The following is a 19,958-nucleotide window of genomic DNA, read 5'->3' as shown; positions in this document are numbered from 1 at the left end:
ACTTTGGTTCAGTTCCACAGACGCTCAGCTACAGTTTTAGAGTTGGTTTCCCAATTGCAGGGCGCTCTTCAGAGGCGCAGCCTGCCAAGTCACACATGGAGTTGGTTTTCGTGGTCGTCAGGGTTTGGGGCTATCCAGTGCTCTCTGAAGCCCAGATACGAGGATGGAGGCCTAGGGGGAGAGTGAGAAGTGCTATTAATAATTCATTTGTGAAAGGGGTTTCTATTTAGTTTAAGTATCAAGTAAGCAACCCAGATAATATCTAGAATTAACTAAATTTAAAAAAACTTTTGAGCGTTTTTGCTGAGTCAGGTTTTACTTATTTTAAGCAGAGATGATATTCAAAATTCAGGTGAAATTTCTTTTAAGAAGAAGTAAAGCAATCGTAGACTCAAAACTTGTGATTTAACTTTATATTTCTCTCCTCCACAGTAGGTGAGGTGGTACTTGGGATGCATAAGGTTGGTTCAGTTGGCATTTTCAGCTGGGCTTTCTCTGAGAAAGTCTCTAGTTATTTCCCCTGGGCCTCTCAGTTCTGGGTAACCTTTATTTATTTTATTTTTAAATGTAAAAAATACCAGTAAAAACAATTTTGAAAAAAAAGTTCAGTTTCCCACAACCGTTGGCTTTTTTTTTCTTGGGGGAGGGGTATTTTTTTTCTTGGTTTAATGACATAAATATTTTCCAAACCTGTAATCATAGTATAAACTTTTGTGCTTTTTTTAAAACTTAAAATCGTGTCACAATTTCTTCACATTGTGAAGTTTTCAGAAGTTATTTTGAAGTTACTTCGATCGTTTAATGTTCTGTTGAAAAGATGAAGAACTATAATTTACTGACTCCCAGTCATTAAAATCTTGAGGTTGATTTTGAATATTGATGTATTTGTGAGTATAGCAGTGAACATCTTGTTGATTCAATTTTTATTCTTCTGTTGAAGGTAGTGTAAAATATTTTAATTTTTATGGCGTTCGATATGTTTTGCTAACTTTTTTTTTTATTTGGTTTTTAGAATTCAGGGACCATCTCTAAATTTACTAAATGGAGAATTAAAAATTGCACGAGGCATAAAAATACTAAGCCTTCTAACCCAGGAATAACTTTCCAGGTTCCGGTCGGCTCCGGTAGTAATAGTTACTTCCATCGAGAACCTCCTGCGTGCTAGGCGCTCATATGTCTTATTGTCTTCTGGCATTGTAGATAGTATTGATTAAATTGGGGAAGATAGCTACGAGAACCAGAATAGTGCCCTTGAGCCTGAATTAGTGAACTAAAAATAAAGTTAGTTTCTAAGCCATAGGATTTGGTTTATTAAATCACAGACGAGGCCACAAGCTCTCAAACCGCAGAGGACCATGACTTCTTTTTCTCTAGTGTTAGCAGAGCGGTGTTATTCAGGCTGATGGCTCCATTCATTAACTGAATCATGCCCTGCTTGGCTTTGAGTGCCTGGTAACAATGTGCCTTAATTGTGGGTCAGTGAAGCCAAACTAATTGCTTTTTGGGCACTTGGATGGCCTTTTTAATTTGCTGTATAATGCAGTCTCTACCAGAAATACACAACAATACGTCCTTTTCTAAATAAAACTCATTAAAATCATCTCACAAACAAAAGAACTCCTGATGTTTTGTCCATAATCTTGCAAATAAGGGGAAATTGAATGGCATTCTAGAACACTGTAATTTATAAGTGCTCCATTTAAGTGCCTTTGTATTTGTTTTAGAGGTTATATATAAAATGACTGCTATGGTTTGTGTCAGTGTGATAGTTTTCTTTACTAGAGATTGTTTTGCTTTGCACTTTTAATGTTTTAAATCACAGTAATGACATGAGCTTCTGAGTGGTCACTAATTTTGTCATTCCAATTTCAGTATATATGCTGCTGAAGCAAGCACAGGTCACTTATTTTAGACTGTGCAATTCACCCAATAAGATTAGCTTTCATCCAATGACTTCGTATTTCAGTAAAACACACACACACACACACACACACATTTACACTGTTATTCATTCTCAACTCACAAAATATCAATCATAGGAGTTACCTTTACAATTTTAGGAACAGTTGTTCATAAGTTGGTAAGATATTTAGCACTCTGTAGTATTTGTTGGGTCAGTTTCTCTGGACTAACAAAGCAGATCTGCAGAGGACTTTCATTCAACTGATTACTAATTTCATTTATTTAATATTTGTTAAGCAGCTACTGAATGCCAGCAACTGTTGTAGGTGTTATGATACTACAGTTTGTTTTTGTATTTATGATAAATCTTTAACCCTAGAGAAAAATCTTTGAAGTGACTCTTAAGTGCTTTTCAAATAGTTTTTTTTTTAAATAGAGGAATTTAATTAAGAAGATTTTCAAAAATTTAATAAATGCCTCTTGGTTTTTTAATAGAAATTCATTCATTACCTGTTTTTCTTTTCTTTTTTAGGTTATTTCTTATGAGAGTCATGGATATCCCCTATCTAAACTTGGAAGGACCAGACTGTAAGTGAAATTTTATTTTCTCATGCATCTGCACATTTAAGTGTGTGGTCTGGAAGGGATAAGAGGAAAAGTATTACTGAAGAAAGAGCTTTATTCACTTAAAAATAGGCAGTGGTTTTCTGGTTGATATGAATAGTATGCTCAAGTTAATGGTACCCTTGGGCCTTGATTAACTCATCTTTTTCCTTCATTTTCCAGTGTATGCATGAATCGAATTAAAAAAAAAAAAAAAAAAAAGCTTCATTATTTCTTTTCACTCGAAACTCTAAATTCATAATTCCCCATAAACATGACTGTATTTTAAAATGTGTTAGCTATGTCAGTAACAATAGTTCTGTTTTCCAATTATTTAAGCTTGGTAGGTTGATTTTTTTTTTTTTTTAATTGAAAACTTTGGAAAGTCAGTTTATTTGAGAGGCGGTTGCTTCTGCTGATTATCCTCTACTTTATCTGCTTTGCCCCATTCTTCTTTTCCTGGCCTTGGTTTATTTGCCTTAATACATGCCACAGGGATATAGAAATGGGTGAACTACACTCGCTGAAAATAACCATCGCGGTGATACTGATTTGAGGACGAACTGTTGCATCTTTCCGTCAGACCTACATTTCAGTCTATCATTCTCACGACAGTTCTGCAAGCTGTCGTCATTCCCAGTTTATAGCCATGAGTGACTAATGTGGTTAGGTCTCTTGCTCAGAGTTGAATAGTTAAGTGGTGGGTTTGGGATTCGAACACGAGATCATGACTCACGACTGCATCTACTTACATTAGTCCATTCAATTTGGACAGTGCATCTTTTTTTTTTTTTTAGCTAAATAAACATGTGAACAACTAAATTAAAAGGAGAAAGTGAAACGTTTAGTGAAACTTATCAAACAGAGCAGCCGTGTTTATTTCTTTAATTGCTGCAGGAACTTCATGAGCAGAGATGTTTCTGCATAGAAATGCTCGGGTTCAAATTATCGTTGGTTCTATAAAGTGTCCGAGCCTGAGGTCTAGGCTGAGAGGGCAGAATCCCGCCGTTCCTACGAATGCTCTTGGGAGTCGTCTGGTAATCAGGACGGTTCCCCGAGTTAGCTTGGGCTTAGTTTCATCACAGAACCCCTGGTGTGTTGTTCACTTTCCATCTATCAACCTTTCTTCTAAAATTTGTCCTGTAGTGCAACCTAAGCGCGATCATGTCCTCCATGTGACATTCCCCAAAGAATGGAAAACCAGCGACCTTTACCAACTTTTCAGTGCCTTCGGTGAGTAAATCACGAGTACAAATGTACTTTTAGGATTTCGTTATTCTTTTGGTCTAGGCGACAAGAGTTATGTAGAAGGCTTTAGTTGGGGCATAAAATAATATTAACACACAAGGTTTTAATGTCATGGAATTTGGGGGGCGGTTTGGCATACTGCTTGTCTTTGTACCAATATGTTCTGAGGAATTTCTAATAGTACGATAGAGTGCTGTTATTAATCCTTGCAAGGCAAGATACAATTACTCTGACTGCTCTTCCTGCTGACCACAGTAAATAAGTCTAGGTTGAGGATAAATTATTTTTAAGGTTAAGGGCAGTTGGTTGCATACTCCTTAACGTTGAATAGTCCAAACAGAAAATACAGATGCATGAGAGGACCGAGATATGTGATATGTGTGAGGGAGGGTAGTTTCTGTTCCTTTTTATCAGGTTAGATGATTAGGTTAAATTGGAGAGTTTTCTGATTAGCGTTTATAAAGACCATTCTGAGTGTAAGTCTTCAGCATTGCTTATTGATTTTAACAATGAAGTATTTAGGCTGTTCTCTTTGGATATTTTTGGATAAAGTGAAGGCAGCAAAAACCTAAATGTCTAATAGTAAGAATGTTTAGTAAATACTTATGTATTTCCTCAATAGACCAGTATGTAGCCATTTAAGAAATACTTCAAGGAATTTATTTATATTTTAACATTTAGAGTAAAAAGCAGATGCAAAGTAGGATTCCTGTATAACGTTATTTAAAAAAAAAAAAAAACTTTATATAGAAATCAGACTGAAATGAAGTATCATGCTATTATCAACTGAATGTGTGTTTTTTTTTAATTTCTAAATTTTTAAAAATTTTATTTTTAGTTTCAAGTATACAGTACATGGGTTAGGCATTTATATAGTTTATAAAAACGGTCCTCCTGTTTGCTCCCTCCTCTGGCTCTCCACTTAGCCATTACATAAGTGCTGACTGCATTCCCTATGCCATGCTCCCCATCCCCGTGACCATCTATCAGCTACTCATTTGTGCTCCTTTAACCCTTTACCCCATTCTCCCAGCCCCCCCAACACTCCTGTCCTCTGGCCGTCACCAGATTGTCCTCCATATTTGTGAGTCTGTTTTTGATTAGTTAGTTCCTTTTTGTTTCTTAGATTCTGCATGTAAGTGAAGTCATACGGTATTTATCTTTCTCCAACTTATTTCACTAAGTCTAATAACCTCTAGGTCCATCTATGTTATTGCAAATGGTAGGATTTCATTTTTTTAGTGGCTGAGTAATTTGCCATTGTATATATGAACCATATCTTCTTTATCCAGTTGTCTGTTGATGGACATTTAGGTTGCTTCAATATTTTGGATATTGTAAATCGTGCTGCCATGAACATAGGGGTGCATAGATATTTATGTATTATTGTTTTGGTTTTCTTTGGGTAAATACCCATAAGTGCAATTGCTGGGTCAAAAGGCATATCCATTTTTAATTTTTTGAGAAACCTCCAGACTGTTTTCTGTAGTGACTGTACCAATTCGCATTCCCACCAACCGTGTATGAGAGTTCTATTTTTTCCACATCCTTGCCAACACTTGTTGTTCTTTGATAACTAAATGTTTTAGATAGAATTTTTTCTTCTTTATACTTTCTGTATTTTCTAAAATAAGCATATATTAGCTTTTGTAAGGAAAAAAACTCTACATACTTAAATTTTGGAAAAGTGAGTGAAAGCATGTCTATTTGTGGAAAGTTATCCTAATCTTTACAGATAGTCTGAATTCTGAAATTCTAGTTCTGTTTTTTAACTTAGACACAGATCTAGAAATGCAATTGAATCTTACAGCTCATTTCTTTTGAAAGCTTTTGATGTCGTTTCTCATCTGTATTGTTAAGTTCTTATCCCTGCGTAGTCAGACTTTTATTGACAAAATTAAATAGAATGCACTGAGTAGGATTCTTTTTTTTTTTTTTTTCATTTTAATTAAAAAAGATGAGCTGTGTGGTAATGGACAAGTAACCTGTATTTTTGTTTTCTTATTGGAGCTGATGGCGATGGTGATAATAATGGTAATAATGAAAATAATACTACCACCTATTTCATAGGAATGTCACCAGGATTCAATGAGCTAACCCATGGAAGACGTTTAGAATAGTATGTGGCATATAGTAACTGCTTAATAAATGGTAGCTATTATGTATCTCAAAGACAACAAACACACAGGGTAGAGAGGTAACAAAATAATCGTAAGTGACTTTCTGTGAGAAAGTCATTCAGGTACCTCACTATGCAGCAGGAAGTGAGTTTTTCTCCTGTGACAGTGAAACAAAGCAGCTTTCTGGCCTTCGAAAATTGTAGTTGGAATTAAAACATTTTTTCATTGTTAAATTCCAGTGAGTTCACCCATTTTTAAAAATTTCAGCTTTCTGGACTTTTTCAAAAAGAGTGGGAGCAGCATAATTAGATTTCTGCTTTCCCCCCCGAGTTTTGTCCAACTTCCTACCCCACTGCCCGGAACTACTTTTTTTTGCTCAGCGCTGTTTTCCATTCTGTTTGCATTTAGCCTTTATTGAGGATTTGTCTCTCTCTGAAAATCCCTTTGTTTTACTCTACTGCTTTCTGCCCCTCTCTGTTTTTCTTTTCTCTATTAGTCTGTCTTGGTTTTCTCTCTCTGATGCCTTTTTTTCCTTGTCCTTCATTTTGCTACCCGTTTTCTTTACCTGGCCTTGAGATCAACACTGATTGTTTCCTTATTTCTTGCTACATTGATTCATTTCATGTACACCATTGATAATTTTCAAAGTTTGTGTCTCTAAAAAGAAAGAACTGTGTTTTCGAACTTATGTGGCCTCTGATTTTTGTTGGCGATCTTGATAGGAACAAAATCTCCAGCTCTGGCATGAGATTGGGTTGAATGATGAAGTGCCTCAGGATTTAATTCAGAAAGATCTTTCTTTTGCTTTTAAAACAGATTTTTAAAGTCCACCCTCTCCCCCTCCCCCAATTTGTCTCTTTTCTTAAAGTTTTAACTGAAATAACTGCTGTGGTAGATTTAAATTTTTGCATTTCGTAGTACTGAGATAGTAATCAAATTTTAAACCAGAACCCCTTCTCACATTAACATGTATACTGAAACATCAGAGGTATAAATGAAACCTGATAGCTATCTAAATGGGCAACTGTTCACTTTACTTTTAATTCAATATCACAGGTAACATTCAGATATCCTGGATCGATGACACATCAGCGTTTGTTTCTCTCAGCCAGCCTGAACAAGTACAAATCGGTGAGCGTTTTTGACATTGTTTTGTGCATTCGTTAGAGTGGGGCTTGCTTTCCGCCACCACCTGGGTGCAGTCAGCTGGTTCACAAGCCTTGCTGCCTGGTTTGTTTTGAGGTTGCCTCTAAAATAAAGGAAATAATTAGCAAGTCATGTGTAGCTGAGAAAAAATGAGACAAGTTTATTAATTCATTAGTATACCGCATAATATTACCTTTTTCTTCACTTAGCTCCATTCTGATCCTCTCCCATTGTACTTTTTCTAAAACGAGTTGCAGATTTACTTTTAGAATTATAAATAGCAAATTGAGAGAAATGGGGGACACCAAAAAGTGATAATCTGTATTGACCTGTTTGTTTCTGTACTTTTCCCATGGTTTAGAAATTTTGTGATTTAATCATTCCATTATACTTGTATCAAATGCTTTTTTTTTTTCCCCAAACAAATATTTTGTTTGCTTTTAAAATGGGATTGTAAAAAGATGGAGCACCATATCTCTTGTTGGACCCTAAATAATTTTGATATTTACCATCATAAAACATTCTATTTTCGGAGGATAAAGAAGTTACTGAATAGAAAACTGAAGAAAATATGTAGTGTTAAGCTACATGTTTTATATAAATAGATTTCAAATTCCCTGGTACTTAACAGTGTAAAAAGTGTAAAATTTTTTAGCAATATGCTTAATTAATTTCTTCTTTTTCTTTACCAAAATGCCACTTACCAAAACTATGTAATTCTGATACTGTAACTATATGAGTAATTATATATGAAAACTTCTACAGACATACACATTGAAATCAGAGGATTTTGGTGTTTTTTAAAATCATATGGCCATCACAGGCATCTAGGCTCTTGTAGAGATGAAAAGCTTAGGCTCTAGAATCGTACCGTTATACTCCCTATAGTTGTGTGACCTTGGGCAAGTTCTTTAACCTTGATAAGCTTCTGCTTATCTCCATAAAACGAGGATGGTAGTACGGACTTCATAGGGTTAATGCGAGGATTACATGGGAACACGTGTAGAAAGCTTGACATAGCTTTGAACTTTTATTATGGTTATTTAATAGTAGATTTCAAGGTGAAATATACTTCATGAGCATATGACACATCAGGAATAGCATCGGATGCAGGCTGCGAATGACGTTGCTTGTTAAAGTTTTTAAATTTTGCTTATTTCTGTGATCTGTTCTTCTACAATCTTTGGAAAGACAGTTTAGATGGACTCCAAAGGGACCAGGTTATTAGAAAACTAAAGATGAGTTCAAGTGGTGGGCAGGGACTCTGAGATTAAGACTCTTCTGAGACTTCAGTGAGGCCGAAAGAACACCCAACGAGGGCGCCTGCCCCGGAGTCTGGTCACACCTCCTCTGCTCAGTGTCACACTCAGCTCCTCCGCTGTTCAGACCGGGGCGGCATCGAAGCCACGCAGTGGCTGGAGGGAGGTGCACAGGCATTGGAGTCAGACTGACCCGGGGACTAGCCTCGCCTCCGCCACTTGGCAGCCATGTGTCTTTGGGCAAGTTATGTAACCTCTCTAAGCCACAGGTTCCGCCTTCGAGAGAGGGAGATGATGATAGTAACTCTGAGGTGAGGTCGTGGATATTAAGTCCCCACTAAAGGGCCCGCCACTCCACAAGCGGTGCCTGACAAATGGCAGGTGATCATTCAGATACCTGCTTGGCCTCCCTTGAACTCATCTTTAGTTTGCTGTAAACAGTAAAAATGAGCGAGTGTAAAAATGCTTTGACATCTGTAAAACACTAGTTAGCAGTATTTACTTGGAAATGCAAGCACACTTCTTGTTTGTGTGCGTGGAGTGTCGTATCTGATGTCCAATAATGATTACTCCCTTACTTACTATTGCAAGATTCTTCAAACAGTGGCTTTTAAGCTCTGCGTTTTATTCAGTGATACCTGAACTCAGGGCGCTGCATTTCAGAATCAGGCAGGCAGAAGCGCTCTCATCTGGCTGTGTGTTTCTTCCCTGAGGGAATCTGCCTCACTTGCCATCGACTCCTCCTCTAGTGCCTGACACGCTGTGGCCTGAGTAAGTGAACGTGTGTTTGAATGGGCATATGAGGAATAGGCCAAGCTGAAATTGTGGCCTTTTTACCTTTCTTCCTCCTAGATCAAGAAGTAGGTGACTGTCGTACAAGCTTACTAGCAAAGTCTAATTTTCCACTGTCATCTCTTTTCTTACACAGAAGGCAACTCTCAAAATACATACCTGGCCATTTGCACGTGCTGTGCCTGTGACCGCAGTTTTCTTTGGCAGAAGTGATCTTTTCCTTAACCATGTCCCCCCTCCAGGCTGTGTCCTTCTTCCCTCCTCATCTCAGCTTGAACATCTGCTTCTCTGGCTCCCTTCGCACGGGTCCAGACCCCATTTTCTGTGCTAGCCTGGCATCCTTTGTGACACACGGGGCTTGGTGGTCTTCTCTAATAGACTGTAAACTCTTTGAGAGCAGGGACCATATCTCTTGCTCACCATTGTGTTTTCAGTGCTTCAAGAAGTGGTGTCTGACATTAGTGAGTGTATGTTAAATATTTGTTGAGCTAATATTCAGGGTGTTATGACTTAGAAATGCCTCTTGCACGTGATAGATACATCTAAGGTCTCTGGTCTTTTGCTGTGATTTCTAAAATTATACGGCTGTTTTGTTGAAAGACTGTCCCGGCCCGTGGGACAGTCAACGGAGGTCCTAGGACTGAAGGAGAAGGGGGACAAGAGGCTCAAAGAATGGAGACACGACAGGCTTTCTGATCAAGTCTCGTTTATTGTAAGTAGGGGGGTTACATATATAGGGGCAGGTTTAAGGGAGGGAACGTGTAGCTTTAGGCGGGAGTTACCTAATCACCCTAATCACAAGATGTCTTAACTTCTTAACTTTCTTTATCTATCTTGGTACAGTAAGCAAAGCGCTAGCTGTTTTGAAAGGATTATACTATTGTCTCCAGTTCCTGGAACCTCAGGCCCCCGGGCAATGTCAGGAAGGACATTTATCTTTACAGGTCTGAGTCGTTCCTATATTCTTCCTATATTCAGGCGAGGGGCTTCCTCTGACTTTGGGCAGCCTGGCTCCCAAAAAAAGACAAAATGTAAAGTTCTTTATAGTGGTAATTCTAAGGTTGAGAAAGACCCAGAGCCTCTAATGTGTTTCAAATCCTATTAATTTTGTCTTAAACAAATTACTCATTCATTTCTGTGGAAGCAGAGGACCTGTTAGATCAATAATGTAACATTGGAAAAATCATTAAATGCCTATTTATATAGCAGCTTGTAATGGCTTCTTTGGCTCTGTTTCAAACTATTTTTTATTTTAGGAGTTACTTTTTAACTGACACCTGTCATTTTCTTTTGATAATACTAATTATAATCAAGATTTTTAAAAAATCATTGTCAACATCTTGCATATGAAAGTTCTCTTTTTCTAGGAAACCTTATTATACGAATTACTAAAACCCTCCTACCAAGTGCCAACCATGTGTTTTGATTCCTGTTGTTTTTTGTTTGCTGCTGCCGTGAAAGTAAGAGCCCCTGGTGGTTTTGGGGTTTCGGATAGTGATGAGCCATACAAGCCCTAGAGTCAGCCTCCTTCCCCTCTGGCTCTTCAGATAAGACAGTAGCCAGTGTGGGACTTGATGCCCATGGGGAAGATCACCCAGCTTCATCATTTGAGAATTTTTTTCAGAGTAGCCAAGTAAGAAATCACCTTTCTTATTCTTATATAAGCTCATTCTTATATAAGAATTTATATTTCTAATGTAGTTTTGTTAAATGGGGAAAGAGCTCAAAATTATTTCGAAAGTAGTTGAACTTTCTAGTCATACTCTCAAAATTTAGACTTTGTCTTGAGTGTCTTTAAATTCATTATAAGACATTTCTCTGTGCTTATCAGCTTGAGACAAATAACCTTTTCATTTATTTAGGCCGGTGCACCCTATGAATCGATAAATGTACTTTTAGAAGAGTTAGAACTGAACAATTATTTTGTGAAGCCAGCCTAAATTCAGGTAGTTGTCTAAATTCCTGATATGATGCTTTAGGAGCTTGTTCAGGATGATTTGTTGGGATGGGGGCGTGGGGGAGGTGATCTTGGCTTCACTTCAGTGCTTATATTAAATCAGACTTTGAGAAGCACAGCTTTTGTTTGATTGTGTTGAACAGATAAATATTAAAATAAGTTGTAGATACTACTCTTTTGAGGTGATTATTCGGCGCTGCATTTGCTAGAAGGCCGCTTGGAACTCTGAACTTCAGCTGTGCTTTTTGTTATCCTTTAAATGTTTGCAGAATCTGTGGTAATAACTGCTTTTCATTTGTGATGTTGGTGATTTGTGTCTGCGTTTTTTCTTTGATCACTCTAGCGAGGGGTTACTGATTTTGTTGATCTTTTTAAAAAAAACAACTTTTGGCTTATCTTGTTTTCTCTGTTGCTTGCTCTTACCTATTTCATTGGTTTCTGCCTTTTTTTTTCTTTTTTTTTTCTTTTTCCTTTCTTTTCCTTGCTTTGAGTTTACTTTGCCTCCCACCCCCCCTCAGCTTTTTGAGGTAGAACTTTATGTAATTGATTGTTTAAAGTTCTTCTAAAATTTTTTTAGGCCTGGCTTCCTAGAAGTTACCCCCAGGTTAGTATAGCTTAGTGGCCGGCCAGTGGTTGGTCAGGTGTGGTGCCGAAACACCTGGATCCAGTGGGGCTTCCACTCTCCACACATTCAACACTGAGGCAGATTCCACATCTGCCTCAGTTTTCACTTTGGGCTGGAACTTTTTGTCTCCTCTGTGGGCTCACAAGGCCTCATGCGCAGCCAACAGCGTGTATATAGCCAAGATTCTTAAAATCATTGAATTTGGCTTTTTCAATTCCAATATAAGCATTTAAAGCTATAAATATCCTCTAAGCATTGCTTTAGGTACATCTCACAAATTACATGTTGTCTTTTCATTATCATTAAGTTAAATAAATTTTCTAATTTTTCCTTTGATTCTGGATTATTTAGAAGTATGTTGTTTAATTTACAAGTACTTAGAGTTTCCTTAGATCTCTCTTATAAATTACTAGTTTCTAATTTAATTCTGTCGTGATTAGAGATTGCAGTCTTTTAAAATTTACTGATTCTTGCTTTATAGCATAAGGTCTATCTTGCTGAACATACTTCTTATACATATTTATGATTGTCTTGTCTTCCTGATAAATTGACTCCTTTGTTATTATGAAATGTCTCTCTTTATCTTTTATAATACTGTTGTTTTTAAGTCTACTTTATCTGATATTACTATAGTTAATTTTATTTTTGTGTTTTTCATTTGGTTGGTGTATCTTTTTCCTTCTATTTACTGTCAGCCTATCTGTATAAGTAAAATGATGTCTCGTAGACAGCATATAGTTGGTCCTGCTATTTTTTTTAGTTGGGTCTTACTTTTTTATCTCTTCTGATAACTTCAACTTTTAATTGGAGTGTTTAGTCCATTGACATTTAATGTAATTATTTACATGATTAGGCCTATCATTTAAAAATTTATTTTTTGTTTCTTCTCTTTGTTTTCTGTTCCTTTGTTTCCCCCTTTCCCATCTTCTTTTGGATTATTTGAATTTTTAAAAAGAATTCCATTGTAATTTTTCTGTTGGCTTTTTAGTGCTACCTCTTTGCATTATTTTTCTTTGGAAATTTCAATATATACCATCACTTTTCACAGTCTTCTTGGAGTTCATATGGTCCTGTTTTCAATAGAATGTAGAAACTTTACATCCATGTAGATCCGTTTACTCCAATCCCCATTGTCTTTCATGCGTAGTTGGCACATACGTTACATCTACGTTCATTGTAAGTCCCACGAAGTGATGTTATAATTTTGCTTTAAACAATCATATGTATTTTGAGAAACTTAAATTCTGTATTTAAGAGGATGAGTTTTTCTTTATTTACCCAGATAGTTACCGTTTCAAATGTCTTCATTCATGAACATCCGGGTTTCCTTTGGGCATCATTTCACTTCAGCCTGAAGAACTTTCTCTGGTATTTCTTATACTGCTGATGTGGTGGCAGCCGATTCTCCTCATTTTCCATTATCTGAGCACATCTTCATTTCATCGCCTTCATTCACGTAGGGTCTTTTAGCCAGATATAAAATTTGGGGGTTTTCTTTCAGCGTTTTAACAATATTGTCCTGTCTTGTGGCCTCCATGGTTTCCGATGAGAAGTCTGCAGTCATTTGAATCATTGTTGCCCTATGCGTTTAATCAGTTGTTTTTCTTTAACTATTTTCAGGATTTTTTTCTTTACCATTAGTTTTTCAGCAGTTTAACTCTGATGTGCTTTGACATGGATTTCTTTATAATTATTGGGGTTGACTAAGCTTCTTGAATCTGGAAATTTATCTCTCACCAGGTTTGGGAAGTTTTTGGACATTGTTCAAATATTTTTTTTGTCCTGTATTCTCTCGCCTCTCTTTCAGGGACTCTGTTACTATATATGAGACTTTTTAATACTATTACAGTGGTTCCTGATGCTCTGTTCACTTTTTTCTACCTTCTTTTTTTTTTTTTTTTCCTGTTCTTCAGATTGGGTAATTTCAATTGATCAGCAACTCACTTGACTGTTCCCTCAGTGATCATTATTCTGCTATTAATCACATCCAGAAAATTTATATATTTATTTTTCAGTCCTGTGTTTCCATTCACTTTGTTTTTAAAAATCTTTTCTGTTTCTCTGTTAAGATTTCTTACTTTTATTTTGAACCCTAATCCTTTATCTCACTGGACACAGAATAGTTGTTTAAAGCCTTTGTCTAAGAATTACAGTGTCTGTGTTACCTGGGGGTTGGTACCTACTGATTGCCTTTCTCTTGAGGTCGGGTCACGTTTTCCTGGTTGTTCATATACTGTGTAATTTGGGATTGTTTCCTGAACATTGTGAATGTCTGTTCATGGAGACTGGATTCCTTATATTTCTTAGGAGAATGTTTCTGATTTTGTCTTAGTTTTAGCTGGTAGTTAACTTAGGTAGATGCAAACTACAAGCTCTTAGATGCTATGGTAGGCAGTGGCTCAGATCTTGGCCTCAACTGCTTTCAGTCTGCACATGCATGGCTAAGGGTCAGCCAAAGACATGGCCGATTCTGGACATCAGATTTGGAGGTCCCATTCTCTGGTTTCCTCTCTTCTAGAATTTCTCCTTTGCTCTCTATTGCCAGGGACTGCTTCTTCGGGTCCTTCCTACTAGAAAACATAGGGTTTGCTATCAGAGTTTTAGTTGGCCTATGCCCCTTTAATTACAGTTTGCCCTTAGGGCAAAGTGTCTGTCTCTGTCCCCCCCCCACCCCCACCCGCCACACACACACACACACACACACACACACACACACACACACACACGAAATTTTACTCTGCCACTTTGCTTTCTTCCAAGTTTTGGCTTCCCTCCAAAATCTACGTGTTTCTGAGCCCTCAGATAATTGTAGGGGTTTTTTGTTTGTTTTTTCATTATTTCTCAGCGTTTATAGCTGTCATCAGTGGACAGGGTGTTTGCTAGGTGCTTATTCTCCATTCTGGAGGCAAACCTCCTTACTTACACTCTTTAAATGTCCCTCTTATAAGCATCTGCTTTTGATGCAAAATTTCCTGTCATATTATGCTGTGATCGAACTACCTGTTTATTTTTGTTTAATAACATTTTAAGAAAATCTCATGTTAATGCATTAAAATACCCTGTTAGTTACTTCCTTTAATCAATTAAAAGTGACTTAAGTTAATTTCCTTTCAGTTACACATGTGTTCCAATAGACAAAATCCAGACAAAGTATTTGACATCTTTGCTTGTATTTGTGGCACTTTTCATAGTTGACTAAGTATGTCACTATATATTTATTTTTATCAAGGAAGAAATACCAAAACATTTTTTAAAGAACCAAAAAAAATGAATGATGTTTTTCCTTGTAGGTTAATTTCCTTAATCTTAAACTTTATGTGGATTTACCACGATGATCTTAAATGATAAATATAGCAGTATAGATAGATGAGCTTAACTATGACATGCCTTTTTCAAAAAAGAGTACCATTAAATAAGCTTGTTTTAGAGGGAAGGGATGATAGCTTACTTAACTTGTGTTTTAAATAATATATGATTTTTATGCCATAAGTATTGGATTCTAGAAACAATGTATTTCTTTTATTCAGACAAGATTTTTACAGTAGTGCCTTTATGGGGTATTTTAGTTTGATAAAGGAAAATCTTTATTAGAAATGTGGATGCACATTGCATGTAGATATCTTCTCATTCGAAAACTTGTAAGAGCAACTGACTCTACCCCCCACCCCACAATCACTTAATCTATGAAAAGCACCGTGGAAAAATATTAATACTGTTTATTAAGAAGTTTCTTGTTTTCCTAATTCCCCCGTGTGTTTAATCTTGAGAATTAGCAGTTTTATACATCTCTGCAAGGAAATGCATATTAGGCAGATTTATTTAAGAGTGTAACAATAACTTGTAGTCTCTCTAATTAGTATTTTTTTTAGGGCATTAGCTGGTATGAGAATAGGACAAAAAGCTTCCTGACTGCCAGATAAGGCTTCCCAGGTTCTTAATATAGTTACCAGTATTAATGCAGTGCTGAGAAATTGATTCCTGCGGCAGGTAGAATGTAACCAGGAGAAAGAACTGTGGCGTAGTGCCGTAGTGGCTGACGATGTTCTCTTAAACCTCTGCTGCTCCTAAGCCCTGGGTTTGATTTTTTGTGTGTTTTTTTGGGGGCCATGTTATCTGATCTAAGAATGTTTGCTTTGTGGTGTTCTATCAGAATATTCAGTAAATCTATCAAATTTACTTGTAATGCCATTTGTAAAAAATGGCTTTTGTTCTCTCTTTCCCCAGTTTTAGAAATAAACCAAACTGTTAAAAATGTGAAAAATATTTGAAAATATAGATAAGAACACAATTCAATCATGGTCTTGCAACCTAGACATGAATACTAGTAATATTTTGGTCAGAGTTTCATTTTTACTTTATTTAAAGAAGTATTTTTATAATATTTTAAATATTAATTGGGATCTGATTTTATGTTTTTGGATCTACTTTTTTAGTTAATATTATGTCAGGAGCATTTTCCATGCCATAACAAATTTTTCTAGATAAGCTTTTTTTTGTTTTGTTTTTAATGGATGCATAGGTAACTATATCCCTTTGGGATATTTGTTATATTTGCATTTTTACTATTTTAAATTAATTCTTTAGTGAATGTCTTTATATCTTAGTCTTTGTCTATATCTCTGATTTTTAAAAAATGAATAAATTCAAAAGAAGTGAAATCGCTAGGTCCATAATGGTAATTTTAAATTACGAAGAAAACCAAAATATTGTCTAGTGTGCCTCTCTTTATTAACAAGTGTAATTGTAATAATACTTGAGATTTACTTTTTAATCGTGTATATGATATTTAAATACATTTTTCATTCATAGTATCTTATACTTTGCATATTGTTCTAAAGTTTGTTATTTTAATGGTGCTTTATATCTATGTAATAAACTCTTCCTGTACATTTTTTCTGTGTTTAGTTAAACAACATCTCATCATATGAGTGTGTTACCGTTTATTTAACTAATTCCTTATTGGACATTTAATTTAAACCATTTCCTAAATAAGCCTTTATTTATTTTTCTGTTTGAGCTTTAGAATCATTTTATTAGAGTCACTCAAAAAAACCCGGTGGGATTTTCACTGATGTTTTAACAGATTAATTCCATCGACAGATTTCTTTGGATGTATTCGGTCTTTTATGACGAGGAACATAAAGTGTTCTTTCATTTACTCAGATAATTTTATGTATCTTTAAATGTAGTCGTATGCTTCATTGTTGTTCTTGTTGTTTTTATCATGCATACTTTTTAAGGTTATACAGAATACTTTTGAACGCAGCAACCAATGTGGCTGATTTGGTACCACCGCTATAGTAAAATCAGTAAAGATTTTAGGATGCCGATGGTAATAAAAAATTTAAAGCAGTGAAAGTAGGAATTAGAGACTACGTTTAAGGACTCAGCATAAACATCGTGTCTCTGATTCTTATTCTTGAGGCTTCAAATGTCATTCATTGTTTTGTTGGCTGAAATAGTAAACTGGTTGATTAAATATGTTAGCTGCGTTAGTCTCTACACGTTTACGTCATTTTCTCATACGTGATTCCTAGTGTCTAAACCCACTATTTTCGAAAAAGAAATAAATCTGGTTTTAGAGAATTTGAAATAAAAGCGAAGTGATTTTGGAGCGCTTAAATGGCTAATTCAGAATATTATCGTGTTACTAAAAACGTTACCAATGAATCTCTTGGGGTGATGGAAAAACAGGTATATTTTACTTTCTTGTGTGCGGTTTTTTTTTTTTCTATTTTCTGATCTTTTTCCCATTGTGAACAGCTACTAAAATACTTAAATTTAAGAGTAAAGAAGTATCACTTGCTTTTTCACGTGCGTGGGAGCACAGCGAAGGGAAACATCTCGCTTTGGAAACTCTTAGCTGGCAGAGTTGACTATAGTTGTTCTATAGCATCTCTTTTCCGATCGTGACATTTGTCGAATTAGTTTCTCTGAATTTTCCTTATTCATCTTTTTGGCTAAAATCTGCTATTCCGAAAAGGCGAATATGAAAATTTTTTATTTTTTTTTTATGTTTATCAACACATTTTAAAATTATATTTTGTAATTATATTTTCGGATGGAGTGTAAGCCTTTTATTCCTTGTTGATTTCTTGCTACTAGACACCTTATGTTTTTATGTCCCTTTTTTTTTTTTTTTTTTTTTTTTTTGCATAGTAACAGCAGAGAAGAGAATAATTACGGAGGTATTTTGCAAGGTTTTTAAAAAGATGATTAGAAGTTTCAAATTTGAAACTTCCGTGTTATTCTTTGCATAAATATTGCCTGTCTGCTATTGAGGAACTGAAGGACTGAATGAGATGGGGAATAGAGATGAAGTAACAGTCTCTCTTTCCAGGGAATTCATGGTCTGGTAATGCAGACAGGTATCTAGACAACTCGCCACGCATGCCAGGGAGGGAGAACTAAGCAGCTCCCACTGGCAAGGAGATGCAGAAGGGGGTCAGCAGGGAAGGCTTCCTGGAGAAGGTGACACCTCGCTGATCCTCAGATAATAAGTTTGATTCAGCCTGGTAGAGGAAGGTTTGGTGAAGCTTTGGTGAAGGGTGGGACTAGCACGTCCTGAGGAATTTTGGTGTGACCGGAACAGAGGGTACGTGTGGCGGAGTGGTTGGAGGGGAAGTTAGAAGGTGGAGACATGGAATTCGTGTGCTAAAAATAGGAGTTTGAATCGTGGCCTTTGTACAAACCTTGCAGTAATGTTGATTTGGGAGTACTTTTTAATAAATCAAATTGAAAACATATTTCATCTTTAGGTTTTTTTTCTTTTTCTTTTCTTTCCTTCCTTCCTTCCTTCCTTCCTTCCTCCCTCCCTCCCTCCCTCCCTCCCTTCCTCCCTCCCTCCCTTCCTCCCTCCCTCCTTTCCTTCCTTCCCTAAGTTTGGGGCTTTTGAGAGATGCAGCAGATATTGAGTGCCAAGTTTGCCAGCCGAACAGGGAGCTGCCATGGGAAAGCCTGCCACCCAAGGTTCCATCTCCGACAGCAGTGTGTGTACGGTGGCATTGCGGCAGAGTCAAAAATAGATGAACATATGCAAGCAGGTTCCATATATTTTTAAATGCCTGGAAGGTCGGTGCTTGCCTTTACTTTAGTGTAGCCTTCTCTAAGAGACTGAGACCAAATTGAATTTATCTGGGAACCTGCCACATCTGTAAATTCTGCACAGAAAAAAGAAGAAAAAAAAAAAAACAGAAAAAAAATAAGTTGGCCATTGGCTTCCAAGACTTGGTGACAGTGTGTGTCAGTTCCTAATTTAAAGTTCATGAGCATTATCCCTAGACAAACGACATTGTACAAAAAGAAATCCTACTTGATGGATTCATCCTTTGATAAACATTTAAATGTTTACACAAATGATACTGGACTGAGTCAAGGTGGGGAGTGAATGAATGAATGAATGAATGAATGCATACAGATGGCAGGTGTTTTTTTGTGTAGCGGGAGAGTCTGTGACTGAGCTAAACCGTATCCTAGAACGTTCATCTCTCCCACCCAGTTGACTTGGCTTCTTGAAGTGGGGACTAGTTGTCATTATTTTACGCCCTTGGTATTTGGGACATGCTGGGTACAAGTTACAGATGGTTTTCGAGGAGAGGCTTTGATTTGACCCTTGACGGAGGCTGCTTCTGGGTTTGCAGAGAAGACAGGTGTGTGCAAGCACAGCACAGGTAGGAGCGAAAATGGATATTTACAACAGTGTTTGTCAGACTGTGGTTCACACTCTCTCAGTGGGTCGTGAAATCTAATGACTGTAACCAGCATTTTTATAAAAAGAAGTTAGAAAAGTTCAGAGTGAGTCCCATATAATAAAGGTAGGTTTGCTTTTTGTTAATGTAACTTTTTTTTGGGTATAAATCTGTACATGCACAGGGTTGTAATAAAAAAATGTAGGTCGCGGCCAAAAACGTTTGAGCTCGCGTGGTTTAAGACACTTTTCTCTTCCACATGTGCAGAGCACTGCGGTAGGGGTGGAGGTGAAAGTAACCCTGATAAAGGTCTCGGTCCTCAGGTACTTCCTGTCTCTGGACCAGCCTGGGCTGGGGATTCATGTGAACAGCATCTGGGAGGAACACACTCTGTCTCCCTTACATCTCACCGAGAGAGGAATATTATGACTAAAGTATCTGACCCCACTCTCTGTCCCTCTTCCTTGGTCCTCCTCCTGGAAGGAAGACAAATGGCGTATCCGATGGGTGAAATCAGGAAGAGTCTGGCATCTGAAGGCCTTCCTGACCGGTGGGTGGGGGGGGCCGCATTGAAGAAGGCAGGCCTGCAAACCAGCTGCCAGGGTCTCCTCTGGCAGC

At 36.9% G+C, this 19,958-nt stretch overlaps 1 protein-coding gene across 2 annotated transcripts in view; it reads left to right on the top strand.

Annotated features, from left to right (window-relative positions):
* The window catches only part of PARN (poly(A)-specific ribonuclease), a 137,079-nt gene that overhangs the window by 45,535 nt on the left and 71,586 nt on the right, over positions 1–19,958 (top strand). For both annotated transcript variants that reach the window (XM_036226344.1, XM_016129790.2), the window contains 3 exons: positions 2,435–2,490; positions 3,652–3,738; positions 6,930–7,004. In XM_036226344.1, coding sequence (XP_036082237.1) covers positions 2,435–2,490; positions 3,652–3,738; positions 6,930–7,004 — 218 coding nt within the window. The remainder of the gene's footprint in view (positions 1–2,434; positions 2,491–3,651; positions 3,739–6,929; positions 7,005–19,958) is intronic.

This window comes from Rousettus aegyptiacus, unplaced genomic scaffold (assembly GCF_014176215.1).
Source record: "Rousettus aegyptiacus isolate mRouAeg1 unplaced genomic scaffold, mRouAeg1.p scaffold_m13_p_8, whole genome shotgun sequence".
NCBI lineage: Eukaryota > Metazoa > Chordata > Mammalia > Chiroptera > Pteropodidae > Rousettus > Rousettus aegyptiacus.
The sequence above is the reverse complement of the archived record's forward strand: the minus strand, read 5'-3'. Positions and strand labels throughout refer to the sequence as shown.